Source organism: Dermacentor silvarum, chromosome 8 (assembly GCF_013339745.2).
Source record: "Dermacentor silvarum isolate Dsil-2018 chromosome 8, BIME_Dsil_1.4, whole genome shotgun sequence".
Taxonomy (NCBI): domain Eukaryota; kingdom Metazoa; phylum Arthropoda; class Arachnida; order Ixodida; family Ixodidae; genus Dermacentor; species Dermacentor silvarum.
Genome location: NC_051161.1, coordinates 10,260,019 through 10,283,578, shown reverse-complemented (window position 1 = coordinate 10,283,578; position 23,560 = coordinate 10,260,019). Strand labels below are relative to the sequence as shown.

General features: G+C 46.5%; 1 protein-coding gene across 1 annotated transcript in view; it reads right to left on the bottom strand.

The window, feature by feature from the left end:
- Nucleotides 1-23,340, bottom strand: part of LOC119461942 (multidrug resistance protein MdtG-like) — a 29,848-nt gene extending 6,508 nt beyond the window's left edge. The window contains exons 1-5 of the mRNA XM_037723305.2: nt 23,207-23,340; nt 13,293-13,610; nt 8,161-8,256; nt 7,972-8,045; nt 5,171-5,318 (exon numbers count right to left, since the gene is read on the bottom strand). Coding sequence (XP_037579233.2) covers nt 5,171-5,318; nt 7,972-8,045; nt 8,161-8,256; nt 13,293-13,565 — 591 coding nt within the window. The 5' untranslated portion in view covers nt 13,566-13,610; nt 23,207-23,340. The remainder of the gene's footprint in view (nt 1-5,170; nt 5,319-7,971; nt 8,046-8,160; nt 8,257-13,292; nt 13,611-23,206) is intronic.
- Between the last annotated feature and the right edge of the window lie 220 nt (nt 23,341-23,560).

Genomic DNA, 23,560 nt, shown 5'->3' with positions numbered 1-23,560 from the left:
GGTTGAATCGGTTTTGGCCGGGCAGTTGAATCGAGTGACGACAGACAGACAGACGGGCAGACAGACACAGACAGACAGACAGACACAGACAGACAGACAGATAGACAGTTTTTCGCGTTTAGGTATCCCAAGAAAGGCTATCGTCGTTAAACCTGTCCGGTTGTCCGCCGCGTAAGGCTATCACTGTCAATATAGAACTCGCAGCAATGTTTTCGCGAGCTGTGGAAGAAGACGACGACGAACGCGCGAGCAGGAGCACAAGCGCGTCTCTCTGACCACGTGACGTGTGCAGTCAGGCACGCACTAGGCAAACCTTTAGTAAGCCAGAACTGTGGAGCAGCCGTGGCTTCGGATCGTGACGTCGTCAGTGCACCTGGCGCCGTAGTTTGCTTGCCTCATCAGTTCACGCTGCGCCGCCTTCCGCAGTAGTTCGTCTCGCCGCAGCGCTGTCGCATTTACCGTAGCCGCAGCCGCTGAGCAGTGTATTGAATGCTCACGTGGTGTAGAGTGCCACGTGGTGTTGAGTTACTACGAAATGCTTACGCATCATTCAGATTACTCCCTGAGGAGTTTCTACGTAATTTTTTTAACTTCCTGTTATCTCATGTAACACACGTGTCATTTTAGATCACGAGTTGTAACCATGAAACTTTCCTTTAAGCTATGTAAACACCTGCAAAAATTGAAGGACACTTTGCCAATTCTAAAGTGGGTTCGGCGAAAGCCTGCGGCCATTCGACTAACTATGCCATTCTTTTTTTTTTTTTGTCGTCGGTGTGACCAACTGTAACGCTAGTGAACTTCATATATCGCTGACAAATGCATGTATGTTCCTGGCCTCTTGGTTAAAATCCCCGACAACGACCATCGGCCGATGCCTGTCGCTTGTTGGTAGGATGCGATTCACAAAGGCAATGGCTGCTTCTTGTCTGAGGTTTGGGGATAAGTACACACAGACTTCTATGCTGACCTGTACAGTGCCCAAAACAGCAAAGCTACTCTCATTCAAAATAGTGATGAACCGGATACAGAGGCTCCTTCTATTACTAGCGCCGAAGTTAGAAGGGTCTTGAAAGACATGACCAGGGAAAAAGCTGCTGGAGAAGATGGAATAACAGTAGATTTAATCAAAGATAGAGGAGATATGCTTGAAAAGCTTGCGGCCCTTTATACGCAATGCCTCACAACTTCATGTGTACCAGAGAGCTGGAAGAACGCCAACATTATACTCATCCATAAGAAGGGAGACGTTAAAGAATTGAAGAATTATAGACCCATTAGCTTGCTTTCAGTATTGTATGAAATATTCACCAAGGAAATTTCCAATAGAATCAGGGCAACACTTCAGCCAACCAAGAGAACAGGCTGGCTTCAGGAAGGGATATTCTACGATGGATCATATTCATGTCATAAATCAGGTAATCGAGAAATCTGCGGAGTACAATCAACCTCTCTACATGGCTTTCATAGATTATGAAAAGGCATTTGATTCAGTAGAGATACCAGCAGTCATTGAGGCATTGCGTTATCAAGGAGTACAGGAGGCATACGTGAATATCTTAGCAAACATCTACAAGAATTCCACAGCTACCTTGGTTCTCCACAAGAAAAGTAGAAAGTTACCTATCAAGAAAGGGGTCAGGCAAGGAGACACAATCTCTCCAATGCTATTCACTGCATGCTTAGAAGAAGTATTCAAGCTCTTAGACTGGGAAGGCTTAGGAGTGAGGATCAACGGCGAATATCTCAGCAACCTTTGGTTTGCAGATGACATTGTCCTATTCAGCAGCAATGGAGACGAATTACAACAAATGATTGAGGACCTTAATCGAGAAAGTGTAAGAATTGGGTTGAAGATGAATATTGTCACGTAGTAGTGACGCTGAAGTAAACAGTCGTAAAACTGTGTATGACGAGACTGGTTGTTTATTGGGCGAACCTGTGCCCACAAAAGCAAGCTACACTCAAAGCACAACGATAGCGGCGAACACAGTCGGCGATCGTCGAAAATCTCATCAGCAGCGAGACGCGTCGGCTTTTATACCTGAGTCATCGAAGGTTCCAGATTAATCCCTGATGCCCGCGTGTCTTCCAGAAAGTTCTAGACAATTCGCGTCGGTCACACAATCAGATAACATAAGCGTCGGTGAAAACAGGCAACGAAAAGAAGCATCGATAACGTTCTAGAAACTTCCGATACAGGCGCGTCCTGCGCCGAGCGACAACGTTTAACACTTGTCAGCCGGTGGAAAGCGGCCACCGGCGAAAGATAAACATGTATACGTGTCAATATGCAGAAGACAAAGATAATGTTCAATAGCCTGGCAAGGGAACAAGAATTCAGGATCGCCAGTCAGCCTCTAGAGTCTGTAAAGGAGTACGTTTATCTAGGTCAATTACTCACAGGGGACCCTGATCACGAGAAAGAAATTTACAGAAGAATAAAATTGGGTTGGAGTGCATACGGCAGGCATTACCAAATCCTGACTGGGAGCTTACCACTGTCGTTGAAAAGAAAAGTGTACAATCATTGCATTCTACCGGTACTAATTCATATGGGGCAGAAACTTCGAGGTTAACAAAGAAGCTCGAGAACAAGTAAAGGACCGCACAAAGAGCGATGGAACGAAAAATCTTAGGACTAACGTTAAGAGACAGGAAGAGAGCGGTGTGGATCAGAGAACAAACGGGGATAGCCGGTATTCTAGTTGACATTAAGCGGAAGAAATGGAGCTGGGCAGGCCATGTAATGCGTAGGATGGATAACCGGTGGATCATTAGGGTTACAGAATGGATACCAAGAGAAGGGAAGCGCAGTCGAGGTCGGCAGAAAACCAGATGGGATGATGAAGTTAGAAAATTTGCAGGCGCAAGTTGGAATACGCTAGCGCAAGAAAGGGGTAATTGGAGATCGCAGGGAGAGGCCTTCGTCCTGCAGTGGGCATAAAATATAGGCTGATGATGATGATGATGATGATGATGACACACAGACTACAAAGAGCCCTGTCGACAACCTGACTGCACGCGCTTCTCCAGGCAGCAGCTGGCACCGTTCCAGGGCACGGACGGACGAACGGTCGGACGCCGCCGCTGTGCCATCGCGTAATTGCTGAAAGAGTGTAAGGGAGAGGCCACATATGCGGCGGCGCAACTGTTGCTATGCGCCGCTGTGGCATCACGGGATTGCTGAGAGAGTGTGAGGGGGAGAGGCCACAGCTGACGCCGTTCCAGGGCACGGACGGACGGACGGTCAGCCGCCGGTAATATGAGCCATTAAAGGCTTTCGCCCTAAATGATGCTGAACGCGCAAATGTTGTTTGCTTTACTGTTCGTGTTGGCTGCCTGTTCTGTGTGCGTTCTCTATGAGGCGTTCTTTAGAGGCGTTCTATATGTACTGGAAATGTGTGTGTCATAAATGGTTATGTATGTAAGGCCATACCGTGTCATGTTTACCAGCTGTATTATATGTCTTTAACCCACGCCCTCTCCTTCTCCCTTTCCCCACTGTAGTCCCGATAGACTCTGTCGGTGTATCACAAATAAAAAAAATTGGCTGTGGCTTAACTAAGCTATGCCTGGGTGTGCATAGCGAGAGGTACGGTTAATCTTATTGTTTAGCTTGGTTCTCTCTGCGGTTACAGCTTTATCGTTTAGCTTCTTACGTCTGAGTGCATGCTTAGGTTTGGTTGTTACCTCTTGTTAAGTTATGGTTACATTAAAGACTAGGCATTTTTAAAGTGTAACGCATTTGTTTTGAAAGTCTTCATGTTGTTTCTCAATTGCCACAAAGACGGCCCCATGGTCGGTGAGGCGGGAGGATAAGGGGTTGTCGTCCAGTGACTTGAACACGTTTCGGGTGCTATCCTCATCTGAATCCACTCGCCTGGCCGCTTCGTACTTACGACGCTTCTCGAGGCGTGCGGCTCGTTCTTCCTCCGTCTCCTCGGATCGCTGCTTCCTCTTGATTTCGTTCCGACAACGAAGCCTGGCTTCTTTCATTCTCTCCGACTCACTTTTCATATCTGCCTACGAATCCCACCGAGCCACCCCTTCTATATAGACGATGCAACGCCGGCTCCTCCTCGGTTGTTGCAACACGGTTTCAACGGCTCCTCCTCTGACGTCATGTCAGATGGCACGGCGAGCGGCGCTGCCAGCTGCGGCGGTTGCTAGGCAACAGCTCAGCTCGCGGTGCAGCCACCGGCCACAGCGAAACGTCGAGAATACGGCCAATGTAGCTATCGCTGCAATAAAATAAAGAATCTGAGGATACCTAAGCACTTCCTATGATCTGTAAATGCAAAAGCGTTAATGTCCAATTGGACGCCGCTAAGCGGTCCTTCGAGTCATGAAATCCTCGCGGGCAAGCGAGCTCGTTGAGACGCTTGGTGCGTTTTGATTTGGCCGTACCTAAAGCTTTAGCCTTACCGAGGCGCAGTTAGAACGCAGGCGAGAGCTTGAGCGGACAAGGAACGCGCGGATAACACAGGCTTCCGAGAGGTAGAGTGAGGGTGACGTGTCGTCGCGGCGATCCCCTCTCCCCTCACGCAACACCTGGCGCGCTACTGCCGCAGCAGGTGTATTCTTTCGCCCGCTTTGCTCCGTCGAGGCGCGCTTGCGGCGTGGCGTCGCTGCCAATGGGAATTTAGATGCGGTTTCACTGCCATTTGACGCTGTCGCATCAATAAGCAAATTCGCCATGCATGTTGCAGCCGCATAGGGTCTATGACCGAGGTTCCAAAAAAAAAAAAAGCTGAGGTTTTTGTGTTGAACTTTTCGCGTTAATAAAAGAGAGCTGATTACTTCGGTATACTCGCTAAATGCATTTTTTCGATGATATATTATTTCGTGGCAGATATACATCCACCTTGGTTTGGGTGATTCGTTCAAGAAAAATCTGTCAGCGGGCACTGCCTAAATCATGAGTCTTTGGATATCGAATTCTGCCGCCGTTGTGGTTCCAACATGGTGAGGAAATCACCTTAGGAAAATAGAATTTGACTGCCCGTCACTTCTCCTTCATTTTGGGTAAATGTTTCACTTTTGCAGAACATGACTTTAAAACACGGAATAATTTTACATGCGCGACATTAAAACCTAAGTCGACTGATAAAAATAGTTAGACATGGCCCAGAAACGATATTTTTTAAAAGGAACGCATGCTACTTACTATACTAAGGCCCACGTGCATGGGAAACTCCGACGTGACGACTGCGTATGCCGAAACGAGGAACACCGTTGAAAAGAAGCCGCCCATGATGGCAAGTGCTATAGAATGTCCAAGAAAGACGTTGCCGCCGGGTGACCAGTACATCAATCTGCCGGGAAAGCGCAATTTAATTATAGCTTTAGAGGACAAATGCGGTGCATAAACATCAGGCAGATTTATTCCTCCTGGTGAGCAAATAATTCTAGGTTTTCAGCACTTAAAAAAATTGTCCTACGTTCCACCAATATAAAGAAACATGGAAAAAAGGTGGCGAATATGTTTATTTTCAAGTTAGATTGACTAATTCAGTATTTCCTTGCGCATAAGCCTGAAATGCGTTTTCCAGCAGTGGTGCGCTTTCAGGCACATTTACAAAATGTAAACACTTGGTAAATAATTCAAAACAAGTCACTATTTGCAATAAACTGCATTTCCGTATGTATAGATGCCTCATTCTGGGGCCCTATAATGTGAAATTGTTCCAATCTGTTTTATTCCAATCTCTTCAGGTCAAATTTGCGTCACCGCCAACGCAAGCATTGGGCGGTGACCCGCAGCGTTGTTTGAACAGCCCAATCAAACGCTCTAGATGTTTAGTGAAGATCACTTTTGTTTGCTTTCAAAGCGAATAGCATTGCCTACCTTGACAGGTTCCTCATTACAGCGAAGCTGTTAGCCTCTCGTTGGGCGGCATATTTCGTGTCCATGTCCGCCACCGAGCTAGCGCAGTGTAAGTAGATTAGCGGATGAGGACTGGTGCGGCTTCTGCGATTGGCCCGCATCCCTTACTTAGCTTGCGGTGGCTGATCAAGAATCATGGTGATGTGCAACGGAAGAATAAAAATACGCCTAAAACGAGTCCTCACCCACGAAGAGTTTGCAGAGCAATGCCATTACGTGTCGAAAGGGTTCGATAACGTTATATTGCGACGCGAAATTGTTGATTTTACGCAAATAAATCCATTCTCCCCTGCAGCGCTGAGTAGCAAGGGCCAGAATTATCGCTGGGCAGCGATCTTTTGTTGCTTTCGGAACGGGGCAATCTCCGGCTATTCCAAAAAAAAAATGTCTCTTTGGTTTGGCATATTGTTAATGCCTCTTTAATGCGTACACGTGTCTTTGCCGCGGTGAGTTTTCGTGGTTTGTAACGTCGCGTCACAGAAAGGCGAAATAGGCGCAGCCCGAAAGCTTTTGGCCAATGGCAGAAAATTGATGGCGAAATAGGCGTAGAATCAGAAATAAATATTTTTCTTTTGTTCTGCCTAACCATGCATAATCAGTATGTATCCCCGTCATAACATATGGAAAGTTCTGCCGTATACCCGTCATAACAGATGGAAAGATGTTCGCGTGACAGACAGGCGAACTGGTGGTGGCCCAAAAAGTTTTGACAAATCGTGGAGGGCTTTTTGCAGAAATGTAATAGAAACATTTGGAATGGCTTTACGATATAGCATCCCTTGACTAATTTCTTTGGAACGCGTCGCTTTCATTTCTCGCTAATTGGTTAACCCAATGAAACTGGGCATGACGAATACATTTGTGACTGTATACTCCTTCTAGCGCTTTTTTGCACGCCGGAAAACCGCTGAGTTAATTGATGGCACAGCAACAGAAAGTTTCAAATTGAATTAGTGATATGTCGAGAACACGGCAAAGATCTCGTTATCTGCATACCACTGATAAAATGGCGACGTTGGAGGGACGACGATGCTGGAGTGATGCTATGGGATGACGATTTTAAATTTGTTCCAATCATATGACGACGACGACATGATGACAATGATGCGACAGTGACTGTGTGATGACGACAGCGTGTCGACGATGGCATGACGACAAAGGGATGACGAAGATGGAAATATGACAATGCCGTGACGTCAAAGGTATGACGACAGTGCAATCGCTACAACAAAATGACGGCGATGGAACGACCACAAGGCATGACGGCGACATTTTGGTGACGATGCGATATCCAAAATGGCATGACGATGATGGAATGATGACGACGGTATGACGATGGCGTCTCGAAGACGGCGTGATGGTGATGGCGATGATATCGACGATGACGAAGGCGTGATGGTGATGACGACGCAGTTAAGCAACAGAGTAAAAATGGCAGGAAGATGACGATGACATGACAACGAAAGAGTGTTTGAAATGTCATGAAGGCAATGGTCTCATGACGGAATGACAATGACAGCATGACAACGACGGCATGCTGGTGCTGTAGCTCACGTCTACGCTGCCGTGCATCAACCGCCGCCGGGGGCCGCCTTAATTCGCACTATATCCGGTGTTTGTCTGAAGTATGCTCGATACTGGCAAATTGGGTTGCCTTAATTCACACTATATCGGTTGTTTGCTTGCTCTATGTCCAGCGCCTTTTCGAGCTGCACCAACTCCGGGGTCGGCCAATATTTTTCAGGGACAAAATTGGCGCGTTCTAGCAAGTGACTTTGCTCTTACCTTGGCGCCGACTAGGCAAAAAAAAATATCCTTCGCATTTAAAATGAGAAACACATCAGTCGAAAAGATGAACATCAAGTGAATAAGTTTTTGCTGTGCAGATGTGGTGGTGTACATGGAAGTTTCATCCAGACATAATTATTTCATGTTGCGCCCTACCGTTAGCACTGTAATGTGAATTATCGTTTGCATACAGATAATAGAGCCGTAAGCATAACGTTTTGCAAATTATTGATGAAGCGGTCCTATTTTTTACTAATACAGCCAACTGCACGGTAGATTGAATAGATACTTACCCAAGAAGAATGGTGAACAGTAAGAAACCAATCTGTCCTGACAAATAGCACTTCCGCGGTGATCCAAAGGCCATCTTGAAGAAAAATAAGGGCGCACTAGAAGCTTTATTTGCACTGCTAGAAATAATGTGGGTTATCACTGATCAAAGGAGAAAATAGTGTGAAAAAGTTCACAGTATTTGAACTTACAATTCGTTCGCCTAGTACAGATCCCAGTAACATTGCGACCTTCACTGCAGAAAAGAAAAACCCGTACTTCCATGCTTCCAGACCAGCCGCTTCAGCCTTGTGTGCATGTAGAAAAAATGGTGAAAGAAAGATATACGTGTCAAGCAAACCAGAAGTCAGGAAAACAAAGGAATCGCGTCTGCATGAAGCTGCTCACAACATGTAAAGGGCGCTTCACTGCAGACGAAGCTCATCAGGTCGTGGGAAACGCGCGAAGACAACCAGCCAATGCAGAATACGTGTTGGAGTTACAAATTGCTTGAGGCTCTCTTCCTCTATTACTCTCTAGCAACTGCAGTTCACGGTTGCCACTGCTGCGGCAACGTGCGTAAGCGTGAGCTTGATGTTTTCTTGCTTTTTAGTATAATTTTTTGACCTCCACCTTTAGATCTTTCGGAGATGCCTCTGTGTCTTAGCTCCTTCACTTTGCACGTGTTCTATTCAAAACAAGACTTTGCATTCGGGTGCTTGGCAATAGTGTGTACGAACACCGCTGTGTTGTACGCGTGCCTCTTTCTGAATAATAATTTCAGCTCCGAAGAGACTGTGTAGTGCTCTTAATGATGCGGTCATTTACATTGTAGCGCTGAATACTTCATTATAAGTGAACTGACACAACTTCAGCAGTATTGAGCTTTCGTTTTTACATTGAATACAGTTACGTTGTTCGTGGAAAATGTCCTCCTCCCTCTATCCTCAGCAATCCTTTATTAAATTATTACAAACTGGCTGCGGCAGCACATTTAGAAAAGCGCTTGCAAAATCACGAAATTTTATTAGACGTAGTACCTCCGTTGCAGCTCAAGCATTTTAGGTAACTAAAAAAAAGTCGCAGTTTCGCCCGAAAGGCGAAGCATCAATTGCGATAGCAAATTAGTAGAGAGCTATTCGGAGTAGGGATAGTAGTTTTATCGGCTGCATAAACTTGGACACATCCGCTTACTAACTGAATTAACAAGCGTGGTGTCAGCGCGCACAAGCAAACATGAATAGACCACACTGAATGACCGCAGACAAGGACTGTCAAAACGCTGGCAGCAATCGCAGCCGCCGCAGCGGGCAAGGTTAGTGCGGTCTATCGCTTCAAAGGAAACTGAGCGGCGGATGCACAGCTCATACAAAGGTCAGAGCCGTGTGGAGATAAGAGACCGTGCGGGCGACGGCCAAAGCCGGGCAAAGTACGAACGGAGTTGTTGGCAGAGTAAAAGCTGCGCCCCCCCTCCCTCCCCCCCCTCCCTCCCGCGCTGCCTTACCGCTTTGTTGCTTTCGCGTGGGAGATAGAGTGGCAAGTTCCCCTTACGCCCGATTGCAAGATAAGCCTTTGGTGCCGGAGCACAGCGTCGCCCCGCCTCCCTCCCTCCCATACCCCCACGGCCTTTCGCGCGACGGTCGCGTTTGCTTTCGGCCGTGCGTTCGGTCTCCGTGATAGCGCGCGAGTCCCCCCTCCCTCCCCCCTCCGCGCGCTTTCGCTCGCGCATACGGAGCGAGGCGACGATTTTATCGCCCTTGGAATCTATACGGAACCTCACGGCGACGGCGACGACGACGCCGACGGCAGAAATCCCGTTTAAGTGTCCATATAATTGCTATCGCAATAAAAACGTCGCAGTTTCGCCCGAAAGGCGAAGTATCGATTGCGATAGCAAATTAGTAGACAACTATACGAACTAATTATAGTAGTTTTTTTATCGGCTGTATAAACTTGTAAACATTCACTTACTAACTAAATTAACAAGCATGGTGTAACGCGTGCACCGGTAAACATCAAAGCATCTCTCTCGATGACCGCGGAAACCCGCTGTCAAAACGCTGGAGTGAGGAGGCGCGGCTGCAGCATCGTCTCTCGCTACAACACGAACGTCGAAAACACAGCGCATACGAAGCACTATAGTTGCACTTTGTCCACATCGCAGATCGCTTTTCAGATGAGGCCCACGCGGGCGCGCACTTTTTCCACGGCGATGCGCGGCCGCCGCCAGAGTAACCCCCCCCCCCCCCCCCCCCCCCCTCCCCCCCTCCCCCCCTTGTGCCTCACGCGCGGCAGAAGCGCGCTTCCGGCCCGCCTTCCTCCCTCGCGCGCCCGAGATTGAGCCGGAATCGCCGGCTGACCCTCGCAAGCTTTCACTCGCACAGACACCGTAGGGCGCGCGGCGACGATATTGTTTGGACTTGATGCGGAACCTCACAGCGACTTCCACGACCACGTCCACAACCACGACCATGACGACGGCAGAAATGCGCTTGGAGTCTCCATATAATTGCTATCGCAAAACATCAAAGCCCCTTTCTTAAAGAAAAATGGTTGAACGTGAAGCTTTCTCCCATGAAAACTGAATCAAAGTCAAAGTCCAAAGCCAACGGCCACGCAACGAACCCAAGAAATGCTGAGCAACCCGATGCGATGCATATGTGATTTGATTGCTTATTTAGGATTGTATTTTTTGAACGTTGAAGTTGAATGAAGGCACATTTCGTTAAGTTACGTAGCCTTTATTTTAGATCATGTAGCCGTTCATTATACGCACACACTCACACTTTTACGGACGGCTCTACACTTGCACAGTATTTTCTTGTGATCGCTGTGGTAGCCGGTCAGAGGCTCTGCCTGTTGCCGATACATGCGATTGGCCTTACGGGCACGATCGCGCTCGCACTTATGTTCGCGTACGGCAGCCTCTTCTGCCGCGCGCTCCACCCGCGACCTACACATGATGACGGCCGGGAATGCATTGCGTGACGCGCCTAATGCAACGCAGATATATACAGTTCGTCTGGGTAGTGTGGCGTTGCAGCTCCCATTGTTTTCTTATCGGCACAACTGCGAATGTAAACTGTAGTGTTCTACGATACGTATGTCGTACGCCGTTGTTCTATTGTGCTCGCAGATGCATAGATAGTTCTATTGTGTAAGTTAGCTTTCTTGCAGCGCATTTTCGGCGCTCACGGATGTATCGGTGAGACATATAAAGCTTCGCTTTAATAATAAAATGTTTGACTTTTCGGAGCTAAAGAACTGGCAGGATGGTTACTTTTTCAGTGTAAAGTATGTTTTATAGCGTTCTCGTTTAAACTACTACGCTCCTCTCCGTAACTCGAGCGCTCGTCGGCTATCAAGTATACACAGGTGTAGTCGAAGGTGCTATAACGACAATGGACTGACGATGATGGCATCACGACGACTGGATGACAACGAATGCGTGACAAAGACTGTATGACGACGATGCCATTACGACGATGGCATAATCAGAGTCGTCACAACTGCGATTGATTGACGACAGCATGATTCCGATTGAATGACGAAGGAAGAATGACGTCGATAGGAAGACGACAGGAGCAGTCGGTGGATTTCGCCGCCCGTGAGGTGCGGAGGGCAACATCATGTGGTGGTGTTACAGGGAACCGATCCTTGCGTCACGTCACCGAACACTCCTCCCTCATTAGTGGAAGCGCACGTGGTGTCATGTGCCCTTCTATTAATGTAAGCACCTTCTGGCGCCTCTGTCGCCTATCTCACTTCTCTTGTTCACTTCTCTCAATGCGGACAGCGCCAATGGCTCGAAACTGATAAACGAGCTAAGGAAAGCTAGAGCTGTAAAACTTGTTATGGAAAGAACCAGCATACATACGCAGCAGAGGCGAAAACAGTCATTATGACAAAAATGTTTCAAATAATGAAAGTGAGCAGAGCTTGAAAAGGGCTTAGTTGGGCAAGCTTAATCGTTCTGCTGGCCTGTCGAAGGCACAAAGACACAAGAAGTTAGTGGAAAACAAGAAACACGCGAAAAGTGAAGCGCAAACTGTCAACTAAGCTTCTTAAAAGAAAGAAAAAGACAAAGAAAATAAGCATTTGACAGCATGTTTTCTGACAGCACGGAAGTTCTGCCTAGAAGCGAGAATAAAGTGACCAGTGAGATTAGGCAAGCCTTTTCGATTGTTGCAGCTTGTGCAGAAGCCTGCGTGAGTGAGCCGTCAATGTCACTTTCATCTTCAAACACGATTCTTAATATAGTAGTGCTTCCATTTGATTCAAGTGGGACGCGTGTCAGGATTTGCTACTTGTTTCTTCTTTTCTCTCTTTTCTCTCTTTTACAGCGAAGCTTTTAGGCTCTAGTTGGTCGGGAGTTTTTGTGGCGTGCTCACCCCAAGACAAACGGCGGCTGGAAAGCTTTGTGTTCGAGTTTCCGCCGCGTAAGAGAATTATGTTTTCTCGTATATTCGAATTGCAATCCGATGCTATTATGTCTGCAGGTTGTGTGTAAGTAATACTTTACGTGTCTTCTGACACACTTCGAAAAATTCAATTAGTTCAATAACGCACTTGCGCTATGCGGGGGGCCTACAAGAATGAGGGTGTATGCTGTGCTAACGGTGCCGCCACCTAGCGGTCTCGGCCAATCAGACAGCCCCCAAACGGCAGCAGCTGGAAAAGGGCTTTGTCTTTCAGTTTCCGCGTAACAGATTTATGTTCCAAAGCTATCCTGTCTGCAGCTCGTAAGTCGTACTTTGCGCATTTTCTGACGCTATTTACTTTTAAACATTTATATAGCTCAATAATGCACTTGCGCTTGGCGGAGCACCTAGAAGAATGACGATGTATGCTACACTTCCGCCACGTGCATGCGTGCCCACGTGACGTACGTCGCTTGCGGTAGTGGCACTTGTGTCACGTCATCCAACGACGAGTGTGCTTGCCTAACGTCGGCAACAGCTTCGCTGTACATCCACTTCACAGTGTGGAATGCAGGCGGATATTTTTTTCTCTTTCTTTTTTTGTTTTCTTTGTACGCATGTAAACCGTAGCCACTGATGGCGGTTACGGGTATAAATTATTCCTGTTTGAATAAATCTCAGTTGACAGTTTACGCTTCACTTGTCCCGTGTTCTTTGTTTTCCACTGACTTCGTGTGTCACCGTGTCTGCCGCAGCGGAACAGAACGTTCATGTTTTAAAACAGCATGTCAGATTGGCCTATAAGCACGTCTTAAGTTTCTCAGCCATACAAGCATAACACCGGTCGACTCTTCCAATCTAATGAACTTTCGTAATGCATCACTGCATTGAAACAGACGAGTTGGCATTAGAATGGTACTTACCAAGGGTGGGAAATATGGTTGCATCAGTGAGAACGCTGCTGACAACCAGATGTGAGTGTACACCAACGGCAGCATCCATCGGCTCTGGCGAATAACCGTCAACACGCTCTTCGTTGCCGTCGAGGCGTGGCTTGATTCAACGTAGTCTGGGCCAGGTTTTTCGAAAACATTCTTCCCAATATCCAATGGATCGATTGCGAACGCGCCGTTGGTGTACACATGTCCACTTTTCAATTCCGATGCCTGTTTGGCGATTTCCGCGGTATCCGGCATAGCTCTGAGATAACAGATACCTCGGCGTTTGGTAGTTTGGTATACCTGTGAACAGAGGCATTATTCTGTGAGAGTAAGCTACTGTGTGATTGAAAATTGAAATCCAAGCATTTTCTAAAAGCGCTGCCCATGGGGTTTACCAGTGAAAGTGCTGCGGTCGTGTTTCTGTGCTTACATTTTCATTTATTTCTAGTGATATTTAGTGACATCTCGTTCCCAAACTGGCCATAAACGGCCAGAAACTGAGAAACTAGAAAGTGGGGAGCAGAGCCAAATAAAGGCATTGCTTTCAAAGAAGTGGGACAGCCTGCCTTAAAGATGAACAATATAAGACTATCTGTGTGGTGTGGTCACACAATGCCCACACAGAAGATTACTGAGGGGAAATGTGGCACTGCAAACATTCTGCCAGCTTGTCATAAATGGTGGGTACTACAGTAATCGTTGTTAACGTTAGCTTATATTCATTTGGAAAGCACATTGAGGCTTTCTATGTTCTTTTTGAATCAGCGTGTTGAGTAACGTCCTCAGATGGCTCCGTAGCTAGAGGAGTTATATGTGCTTTACATTTACGCTTAACTACCTTCACTGCATCACTTCCATTGCATAAATGAATCAGGGCACTTACGGTTGTGCAGTTGGAATAAATGAGTATTATAGACCATCGGTAATGGCTTCTAATGTTCTGAAAACCACCGAAAGTTCAACATTAGGAGCTATATGAAAGCAATATTGCTGTATTTTAAATGAGAAATGAGCTTCGAAAACGTTAATATTAAATATACGAGATCGTTTTAAAGCCAAAAATTCAAGTTTTGGCAATCGTGTGAACTCCTGCTCCCCATCAATACCAAGGGGTACACAAACACACTAGCCTAAGGTTTTTCTCTGATACGTATTTTAATGCGAAACTCTCTCATTGCGTATACTCGCATAACCTCGAAAAAAAAAACACATTACTGCCTTCAGCCCTTGTAGTTCATAGTTGAAAAGTGATCCCTTCCCATGTTTGCACTGGGTACTTTATTTTGGACATTACATTCGCTTGCGGTTATTGTAGTATTGTATTTTCTCCCGAATACTTAATTGTGCTTTGAGGGGACTGCCAGTGAATAACTTGGTGCGTTATCCAAACTGCTCTTTGCTGCCTTTTCTACGAGCGCGTTTATTAAGGCGAAAGCCTCATATAGCTCATGCAGTGGAAAATCCGGCGAGCGTCTGGCTTTAACACCCCATGACAAGAAAACCCATGTGACCAAGTGATGATGTCACGTTCCCGGCGCTGGAACTACTGCGGCTCGCACTGCGAAATCCCACGGATTTGAAATCCCAGTGCGAAACACCCAAAAAATGCTGACATCACCCAACTCGAAAATTGAATTCACCCACCTTCAAAACCAACCTGGCCCACTCGCAAAATTGGCTCGGTACACCCCATAATTTGGGTGGCCCACACCCTAAAATTGACTTTGCCCAACCCGAAAATTGAGCTGGCCCCCGTTCAAAACTGACCTGGCCCACTCCCAAAATTTACTGGGCCCACGCATAAAATTTCGGTGGCCCACCCTCAAAATTTGGGGGTGGGCCAACAATGTCACGTGGCATGGACGTCGAAATAGTATGGACGTCGATATAGTCGACACGCTCACAATGCTTTCGCATTCAATGCACGTAAGTAGACTTGAGTGCCTCTACAACTTTTAAATCTGGAATTTCAGCGAGCTGAGTAAAAACTGCGGGGTAAGTAAGGGGCAGGTGTTGCACTGTAACTAGATATACCTGTTGTTGAATAAAGGTGTTCCTATTTGTTTGCCCTTTATGGCGGCAGGAATTGTGATGGCTTGCACTACATATTACGCATTGCGAAGATTTTTTGAGTACCGGAAGTCGCAGTGGCTATCAATATATTACTTCACCTTGATACTGTTTCCTAGGTACAAGATAACGAGAAAATGTAACGAACTCTTTCCTGTAAACGCAGCTATGTGTTTGCAATGCTGTGACCTTCATTGTACAGTCAAGTGCAAAATTTTAGAGACCACGGGAGCGGCGACTTAACCCGCCCGGGTTGCTGAGTGGCTATGGTGTTGGGCTGCTGAGCACGAGGTCGCGGGATCGAATCCCGGCCACGGCGGCCGCATTTCGATGGGGGCGAAATGCGAAAAACACATGTTTACTTAGGTTTAGCTGCACATTAAAGAACCCCAGGTGGTCCAAATTTCCGGAGTCCCCCACTACAGCGTGCCTCGTAATCAGATCGTGGTTTTGGCACGTAAATCCCCATAATTTAATTTTTTTGAGCGGCGACTTAACTGCGTCGCTGCGACTTCTTACGGCTGCGCGCCTAAGTTCGAAAGCGCGTACGGCGCACGCGCGTCATTTTTTACCTGCCAGCCTGCTCGTTCGGTCGCTTCAACCGCGCACGCACCGGAACGCGGGCGATACCGCAAGGTGCCACTTCTGCAGCCGCCGTGGAATCGCCCGAGCGGCTAGTGATGATATCGTCATATCGTGACGAAAGCAGGGGGGTGAATCTTCTTATACCTCCCATTGGTTCTTTTATAGCAAACGCTCAGTCGACGCTAGCGCCAAGGTGCACTTCAGTTAGGCCCTAGCGGATGGATGACGGTACTACGGTGGCGAAAAAAAGAAAGAAAAGCGGCGCAATTTTTTTACCCTCCTCCTTTCGCTATAGCAGCTTTTTTCTTTCTTTTTTTATGATAACGTTCTGCTCTTTTCTCCTTTCCCTCTTGACTTTCCTATTCCTCTTCGCAAGCCTCGCCTCACCCTCCCCTCATGCCACGCGCAATGCTCTTTTTTTTATTTCTTTAGCTGTCCGTGGCGCGCTTTTTTTTTTTTTTTTTTTGCGGGCGTTATCAGACGCACCGCCGGACCGAGCGCGCGCTCCGCGCTCCTCTCCTGTCCGGCCGTGCCATTCGTGCATTCGTGCTGCGTGCTTGTGCGCAGTGGATTCTTTTTGCGTTTTCATGCACGCAGTCCCGTTCATTATTACAATCAAGCAAGCATGTGCACAAATTATATTTTAAAAATAATTCCACTTACAACACAACAGTTCTTTGGACTTACTTTATTGTGTTCGTTTGCGAAAACCAGAATTGGAGCAGACAGTTTAACACACTATAGAATGGAACAAAACGCGGATGGTGTTTCACGTACGCACATGTAAAAAACATATGTTGTAATTGATCTAGTGGCCAATGCACAGAATAGCTTCTCATGGCCTGCTTCTAGCTCGGTCCATAAAATCCCCCTCCGTGAAGTGCGCCGAGCATATTCTGCGGTTGTTGACCTTGTCTCTGGGCAAACCCATAAGGTCCATCCTTCCAGCGTAGGTTACAAACGCTTCCATCCTGAAGAACAGTGAAGATCATAAATTATAACATCGCAGTTGGAACATACAAAACTGAGCTCGTTTCGCGTCGCGGCAGAGTACTAGTTGTGAAATGTCAACCTTAATTCTCAGAAACGCATTTTTAAACGATGGCGACCAATTAGCTAGAAATGAGTGCAAAGCGCACACCTACACACGTGTTGCTTGCGATACGCACAGTTGGTACTATATTCAGCAGGAGCTTTATGTTCGCTGCTCGTTGGCATAATGATTTACTGCATCGTTGTGGTGTTTTCAAATCAGTCAACTGCTGCCTCACCACCGGACAGCCATGTACGACTGCCCATAATTACTATCACAAATAAAAACCGGGAAGTAAACAACACTGTGCTCACCTGTTATCTTTAGGGATGCGGTAGAATTAATTCACGTCGCATGGCTCACTTCGTCTTGGTGTGTTCGTACACTACTGAACCACACACGAACAGCGACAGCTGCGAGACATGGCGGAAAAAAAAAGCCGACAAACGTGCAACGGTAGGTTACCACACGGACCGCACTGCTAGCGCGGAAGGCGAAAAACTGACCGTATAATGCCAGAAAAGAAAATTCTGCCGTTTTGGCCGTTATCAGCACGGCCGACGACCAGCGCGGGCCGCGCCGCCGATAGTTGAAGGCGAGATAAACGACAAAGTTGAGAGAGGGTTGACAAGAAAAAAAAAAGGAAAAGCGATTTTGGTTCCGCAGCATTACATGGATGGCGCTGCAATTCGCATGGACAAAAAACCAGCGGAGTTTCCAGGGCCTGACGAAAACACGTCATTTGTACTGGTAGCGCTGGGAGCGCGCCACCCTCTGCGCCTTGCTTCTAGACGTTCCGCGGCGCGGAGCACATGCTTTGCGTCACTTTTTCTGAAATGGAATTATGTGATAAGGTCAGGAAGCAGCGATGCCTTTTACGTTCTGCGATTCCACGGCGACTGCAGAAGTGGCACCTTGCGCTCTCTTTGCGCGCGCGGTTGAAGCGACCGAAGGAGCAGGCTGGCAGATAAAAAGGACGCGCGTGCGCAGTACGCACTCTCGAACTTAGGCGCCCAGCCTTCAGAAGGCGCAGCGATGCAGTTTAGTCTAAAATCCCTATATAAGAAAAGTACCGCCATCCTTTGATAAACGCCGCTTCTCTCTCTCTCTCTCTCTCCTGTATCTCCGATTGGAGGATGATAGCGCGCGCTTTTCACTTCGTTATATTTTCTTTTTTTCCGCCTCAGAGCCATGTTGAAAGTCCTCTGCGCAGCCGCAGTCGCCGGTGGCGGCGCACGTCCGGCCTGACAGCTTCAACCTGGACTTCCTAGGTGCGCCACCGTCGACTTGGCTTTCGCAAGCAAAAAGTAAAGAAAAAAGCAAGCGCTTTAGGAGAGGAGGCGGCGGAGAAAAGAGTAGATGGCGGTACTTTTCTTATATAGGGAATTTAGTTTAGTCTAAAGTCCCTATATAAGAAAAGTACCGCCATCCTTTGATAAACACCGCTTCTCTCTCTCCTGTATCTCCGATTGGACGATGATAGCGCGCACTTTTCACTTCTTTATATTTTCTTTTTTCCGCCTCAGAGCCATGTTGAAAGTCCTTTGCGCAGCCGCAGTCGCCGGCAGCGGCGGCGGCGCGCGCCCGGTCTGAAAGCTTCAACGTGGACTTTCTAGGTGCGCCACCGTCGACTTGGCTTTCGCAAGCAAAAAGTAAAGAAAAAAGCAAACGCTTTAGGAGAGGAGGTGGTGGAGGAAAGAGTAGATGGCGGTACTTTTCTTATAGAGGGACTTTAGTCAAGGTCAATCTAAATGGTCGCGAAGCTTCGGGTGAAAAGCGGTTCAGAACGAATTGTCACTGACATCAGCAAGGGTGGTTATGGGAGCAGCGATTGAAGCGCGACTATGTTTGGAGGGAACAAACACTGCGAAAGAAAAAAACGTTTTTAATTAAAGTGGTGCACAATTACATTCATTCAATGAAAATAACATTTCTAATCAATTTTATATACGCATGGCGAGAAAAGAACAACTCTGTTTTACTTAATCATTATCAATAAATACCTTTTTTTCAGCGCCCACCGATAGCGCCGGGCGTTGACGCCACTATCATTTGCAATGCAATGCAGCTCTTGAATTGGGCAGAAAGGGGCACTCATAAAGTTCACCTGTTACAATACGCCCCCTTCACCTGTTGTGTTGCTTTGCCTGTCGACGTTTGGCTGAATTTGGTGACGCGTGTAGTTTCATTGTTTCTTAACCTGTTCAGTCAAAAGTAGTGAATTGCAACCGCCAAATAATTGTTCATTTTAGTTGTTTTCGTGGGACAGCGCTGGCCGACGGGGTGGCGTCCGACGAAAGGACGAACACTCTACGCCCAAAGCGTTCGTCGGCCTCCAAACAAAGTATGTTCTTCGCAAGGGTGCGGTTTCGACACCCGTGTGGCTGAACTTTCCTGCATCGGTTTCCGCGCTGGAAGCTCGAAACGCCGATCACGTCCAATAGCGGGGAATTTGAATATACAGCTGTAACGGCAGGACCCCGAAAACAAATTTCGCGCCTTTGAGAACAAAATGACGTCACTTCTGTTTTTAACGAATATGGCGTCACATTATTTTTTCTTCCACCGGAAGGATTCCCTCCTCACACAGATGGCGTCAAACCCCATGAACCGCCGATGAACCGCCGATGAACCGCCATGCTTTGAACGTATGTGCTTCTATGGAAGCTTCTCTACCAGGTGTATTTACCTTGGTTTAGTCGCCGCTCCCGTGGTCTCTAAAATTTTGCACTCGACTGTACATGAAGCGTAACGCTGCCCTGCGTGACGTGTACAAATTTCTTTCACGCAACCTACCAAGGAAGCGTGTATTTGGAAAACATGCCTAGAGCAGACCGGAAGTCTCCACGTGCATAAAACACATAAACTTACGTTCTTGTGTTCCAGCCACCTGCTTACACCACGAGAATTGTTATGCAATTAGGTGGCACGTGAAATCAAACAGCTTGCACAAGGCGGGAGGGAGAGGGGGGGGGGGGAGAGAGCGGTCCATCCCAGGCTCAGCCCGCTGAGCGCCGGCTGTGCAGCGGGCACCACTCGAGCATTTGTTTTCTCTGTGGCGCGTAGCCGAATGCGGTAAACGTCTGCGCCCGGGGCAGCTCAATGAGGTGATGAAGAGAGAGGGATGAAGCAGACAAATGCTGACGATCAACGTGCATGGTCAAAACTTTCAGGCAACTACATTGTAGGCGTGGCGCGCGACGTAATATCGCCAGCAGTGTCATTATGTTTACAGAAATAAATGCCGTATTACAGACAAAAATAGTAGCGTTGCCATTCTTAATTATTTCCCATTCACTATACAAAACGTGCGTGAAGAAATAGGAGGTGACAAGCGAAAGAGGGGAGGAGGGTGAGCACACCGAGCAGCCGCACCGGATGTCGGGAAGCCGACTGACGCCATTGCTTGTGCCTTACACCCAGTAAAATGCGCGAGCATTTTATGAAACACAAAAAGTGAACCCATAAACATGTTTGGTAACCGTGTCGCACGACTTTCATGTATTTCGATAAGAAAAGTCCTGCGGGTACACTGAGCATCGAAGACCCAAAAGGTCGAATCACTGTTATATTAAAAGCTACTCGTCTTTCTGAAAGGGCTGTAGAACGGTGTCTGATACACTGTTCTTATTCTTTTAATGCGCAAGCATTCTTTGGCGAGTACCCCAGCCCCGTCACGCGAAAAGTGTGATGCCTCGTATCCGCACAAAAATGCGTAATATGCAAAGGTAAGACATTTAATCCTTACAATATGGTAAATGTAGATGATTGGTAGCTTTATGTGCCATAAGGAACAAATTAAAAAAAGAAAAAAAAAGTACCCGTTGGGTACAAAGGGCTCTTTAGAAAATGCATGGGAAAGCTTATAGTAGGGGTGGGCCAACTGTAATTTGGTGGTTTGTCAACATTAAATTTGGCGGTAGACTAACTAAAATAAGCGGTGGGCCAACTTGAAATTTGCGGATGGGCCGACTGAGATTTTGGGGTCAGCCAACTTGTAATCTGGGGTTGGGCTAACTGACATTTACGGATGGGCCAATTTGAAATTTGGGGGTGAGCCAACTTAAAATTTGGGTGTGGGCCAACTTGAGATTTTGGAGTGGGCCAGCATGCAATTTGGTCGAGGGTTAACTGAAATTTGGGGGTATGCTTAAGCATACTTAGACAACTCTAGTGGAGCTTCAGCATACTTTTTTATTACTCCAATAGTTAAGTAACTTCTCCTTTCCACTATTTTATGCCCCCCCCCCCCGTTTTCCCCCTTTTGCTTCTCTTTTTCATATATACAAAAAATTTCTATCATTTTTGCGAAGGGGGCAAATGCTCTATGGCACCTGTGGAGGTTTACGCCCGCAAGCAAAGGTGCCATATATTGTGACGTCTGCGCTGAGTCAGGCTGTAGAAGCTATACAGAGCATTGTGGCACTCCATCTAGAACTATAGATATCATAAACGCTTTTCCGTCCTATATATATATATATATATATATATATATATATATATATATATATATTCAGGGTGTTTCAGCGAACACATTCAAAATTTATTTAAGGTTGCCTGTGTCAGATAGCCCAGTTCTAGGTAATGAGCAGGTCTACTCGAAGAGGCGGACATTATTTTCGCAGAATATTGAAATGCATAATCGACCAATTAACAAAAATTTACTAATTAGGTTTTTAACTAATTGTCTGATGGCCCTTATTGCAATTTACAATCTGTAGCCGTGGAGTTCGCAAGGCGGATCCACTTGGAACGAATTCTCGGGATGACACCAGTTTCGAGATATTAATTCCCGAACTTTGCGGAGAAATGCATTGGCGTTCCAGTTAATTTTGTGCTTTAATGCAAAAACCGACGTTTTGTTAAGAATCTGACTGGAACACCAATGCCTTTCTCCGCAAAGTTTCGGAACTATTATCTCGAAACTGGTGTCATTCCGAGAATTCGTTCCAAGTGGATCCGCCTTGCGATATCCACGGCTATAATTTGTAATTTGTAATAAGGACCATCAGGCAATTAGTTAAAAACTTAATTACTCAATTTCTGGCAATTATTCCATTATGCATTGCAATTTCTTGTGCAAGTAATGTCCGCCTCTTCGAGTGGACCAGCTCATGAACTAGAATCGTGCTATCAGCCACAGGCAACCTTTAAGGATTTTTGAAAGTGTTCGGTGAAACACCCTGTATATATATATATATATATATATATATATATATATATATATATATATATATATATATATATATATATATACATAACGAAATGCACGCTGAAAAATGCAACTTACATCGACAATATACATTCATCGAGGTTTTTAACGTGGATTTCAAATATTTTTACAGCTGCCAGAAGCTCTTCTTTGTTCAACTATATATATATCGAAAAAAAATGGCTGGCACAATAGAAATACTGCACACCCTATGCTGGTGTGCTCTACAACATCGGGTTGTGTCTAACCGGCCAGAAAGCAAGGACTGGCCGCCGTCTGAGGAAGGGGAGGACTGGGGGTCAGTCTCCCAACCCCTGTCGCCCCCGGACCCCATTATGGACACAATAAAGTTTTATCCCTCTCTCCTAATCACCCCGGGTTGTGCTAATTTTCTCTCTGGGGATGTTTATCTGCTGTGCGGACTCGTCAAGGGACGTGTGTTTAGCAGTGTATTTAATATTTCATTAGTAGAAATTATCACATAGTGTGCAGTTGGCCAAATGGCATCTAAAGTCGGCGACATTTTAAGAAGCAATTTTCTCGCGATATTGCTTTCCCGAGAAATAGAAGACATCACACTGCTTAAATTATAACGAACGAAGATTATGTACCGCTTAATGAATAAGCTCATAAGCGAAGAATGATATTGACCTAAACCAGTTGGTGTTGCATTTCACGAATACATTTTAACGATGAAACAGGGAACAAAGACATAGTATGTGCATTTACACACGACGAAGCACTAATTGGAGCTAAGTTGCAACTGAGGATGCGTTGCACGTTTTGCTCGCCACTTATCACATCGTGTTCCTAAAGAACTTGAATGTGTTATTTCTACAAGGAATTTGAAATTATAAAGCAAGCCCTTCATCAACGCGGTTTTATTCGCAATGCTCTGGCCACGGCCGCTGGATAAAAAAAAAATGGTGCTCTGGCAATACAGCATCGCGAGCATCGTCAGCGACGCAAAGAGTGAGCAAAAGTTGACTGATTTACCTGTCACGGTGCCCTTAATGGAAAAGCCGCACCTTGTGTTTTCTAGCGAGAGAGAACCGTCCTTGCGCGGACTGGAGTCGACGAGCTGCCGTCGGCACTGTGCTCGAGTAAAAATGCGAAAAACCACATGATCGGAAATGAACAGCTGCTTGCTACCCGCTACATCAATGAACAACGCTTGGGAGAACAAAAAAAAAAAAAAAAAAACTGCGCTTGTATCAAGACGGCTCGCGCTCACACTGTATACGGCCTTGAGAGGGTTGTTCGCCAGAATAAATGTAAGGCTGGTGTCGAAAGTGGCTGCATACAAGAGCTATTGCGCACGCTGTCAAGCTGATAGGTGGAGATAAATGT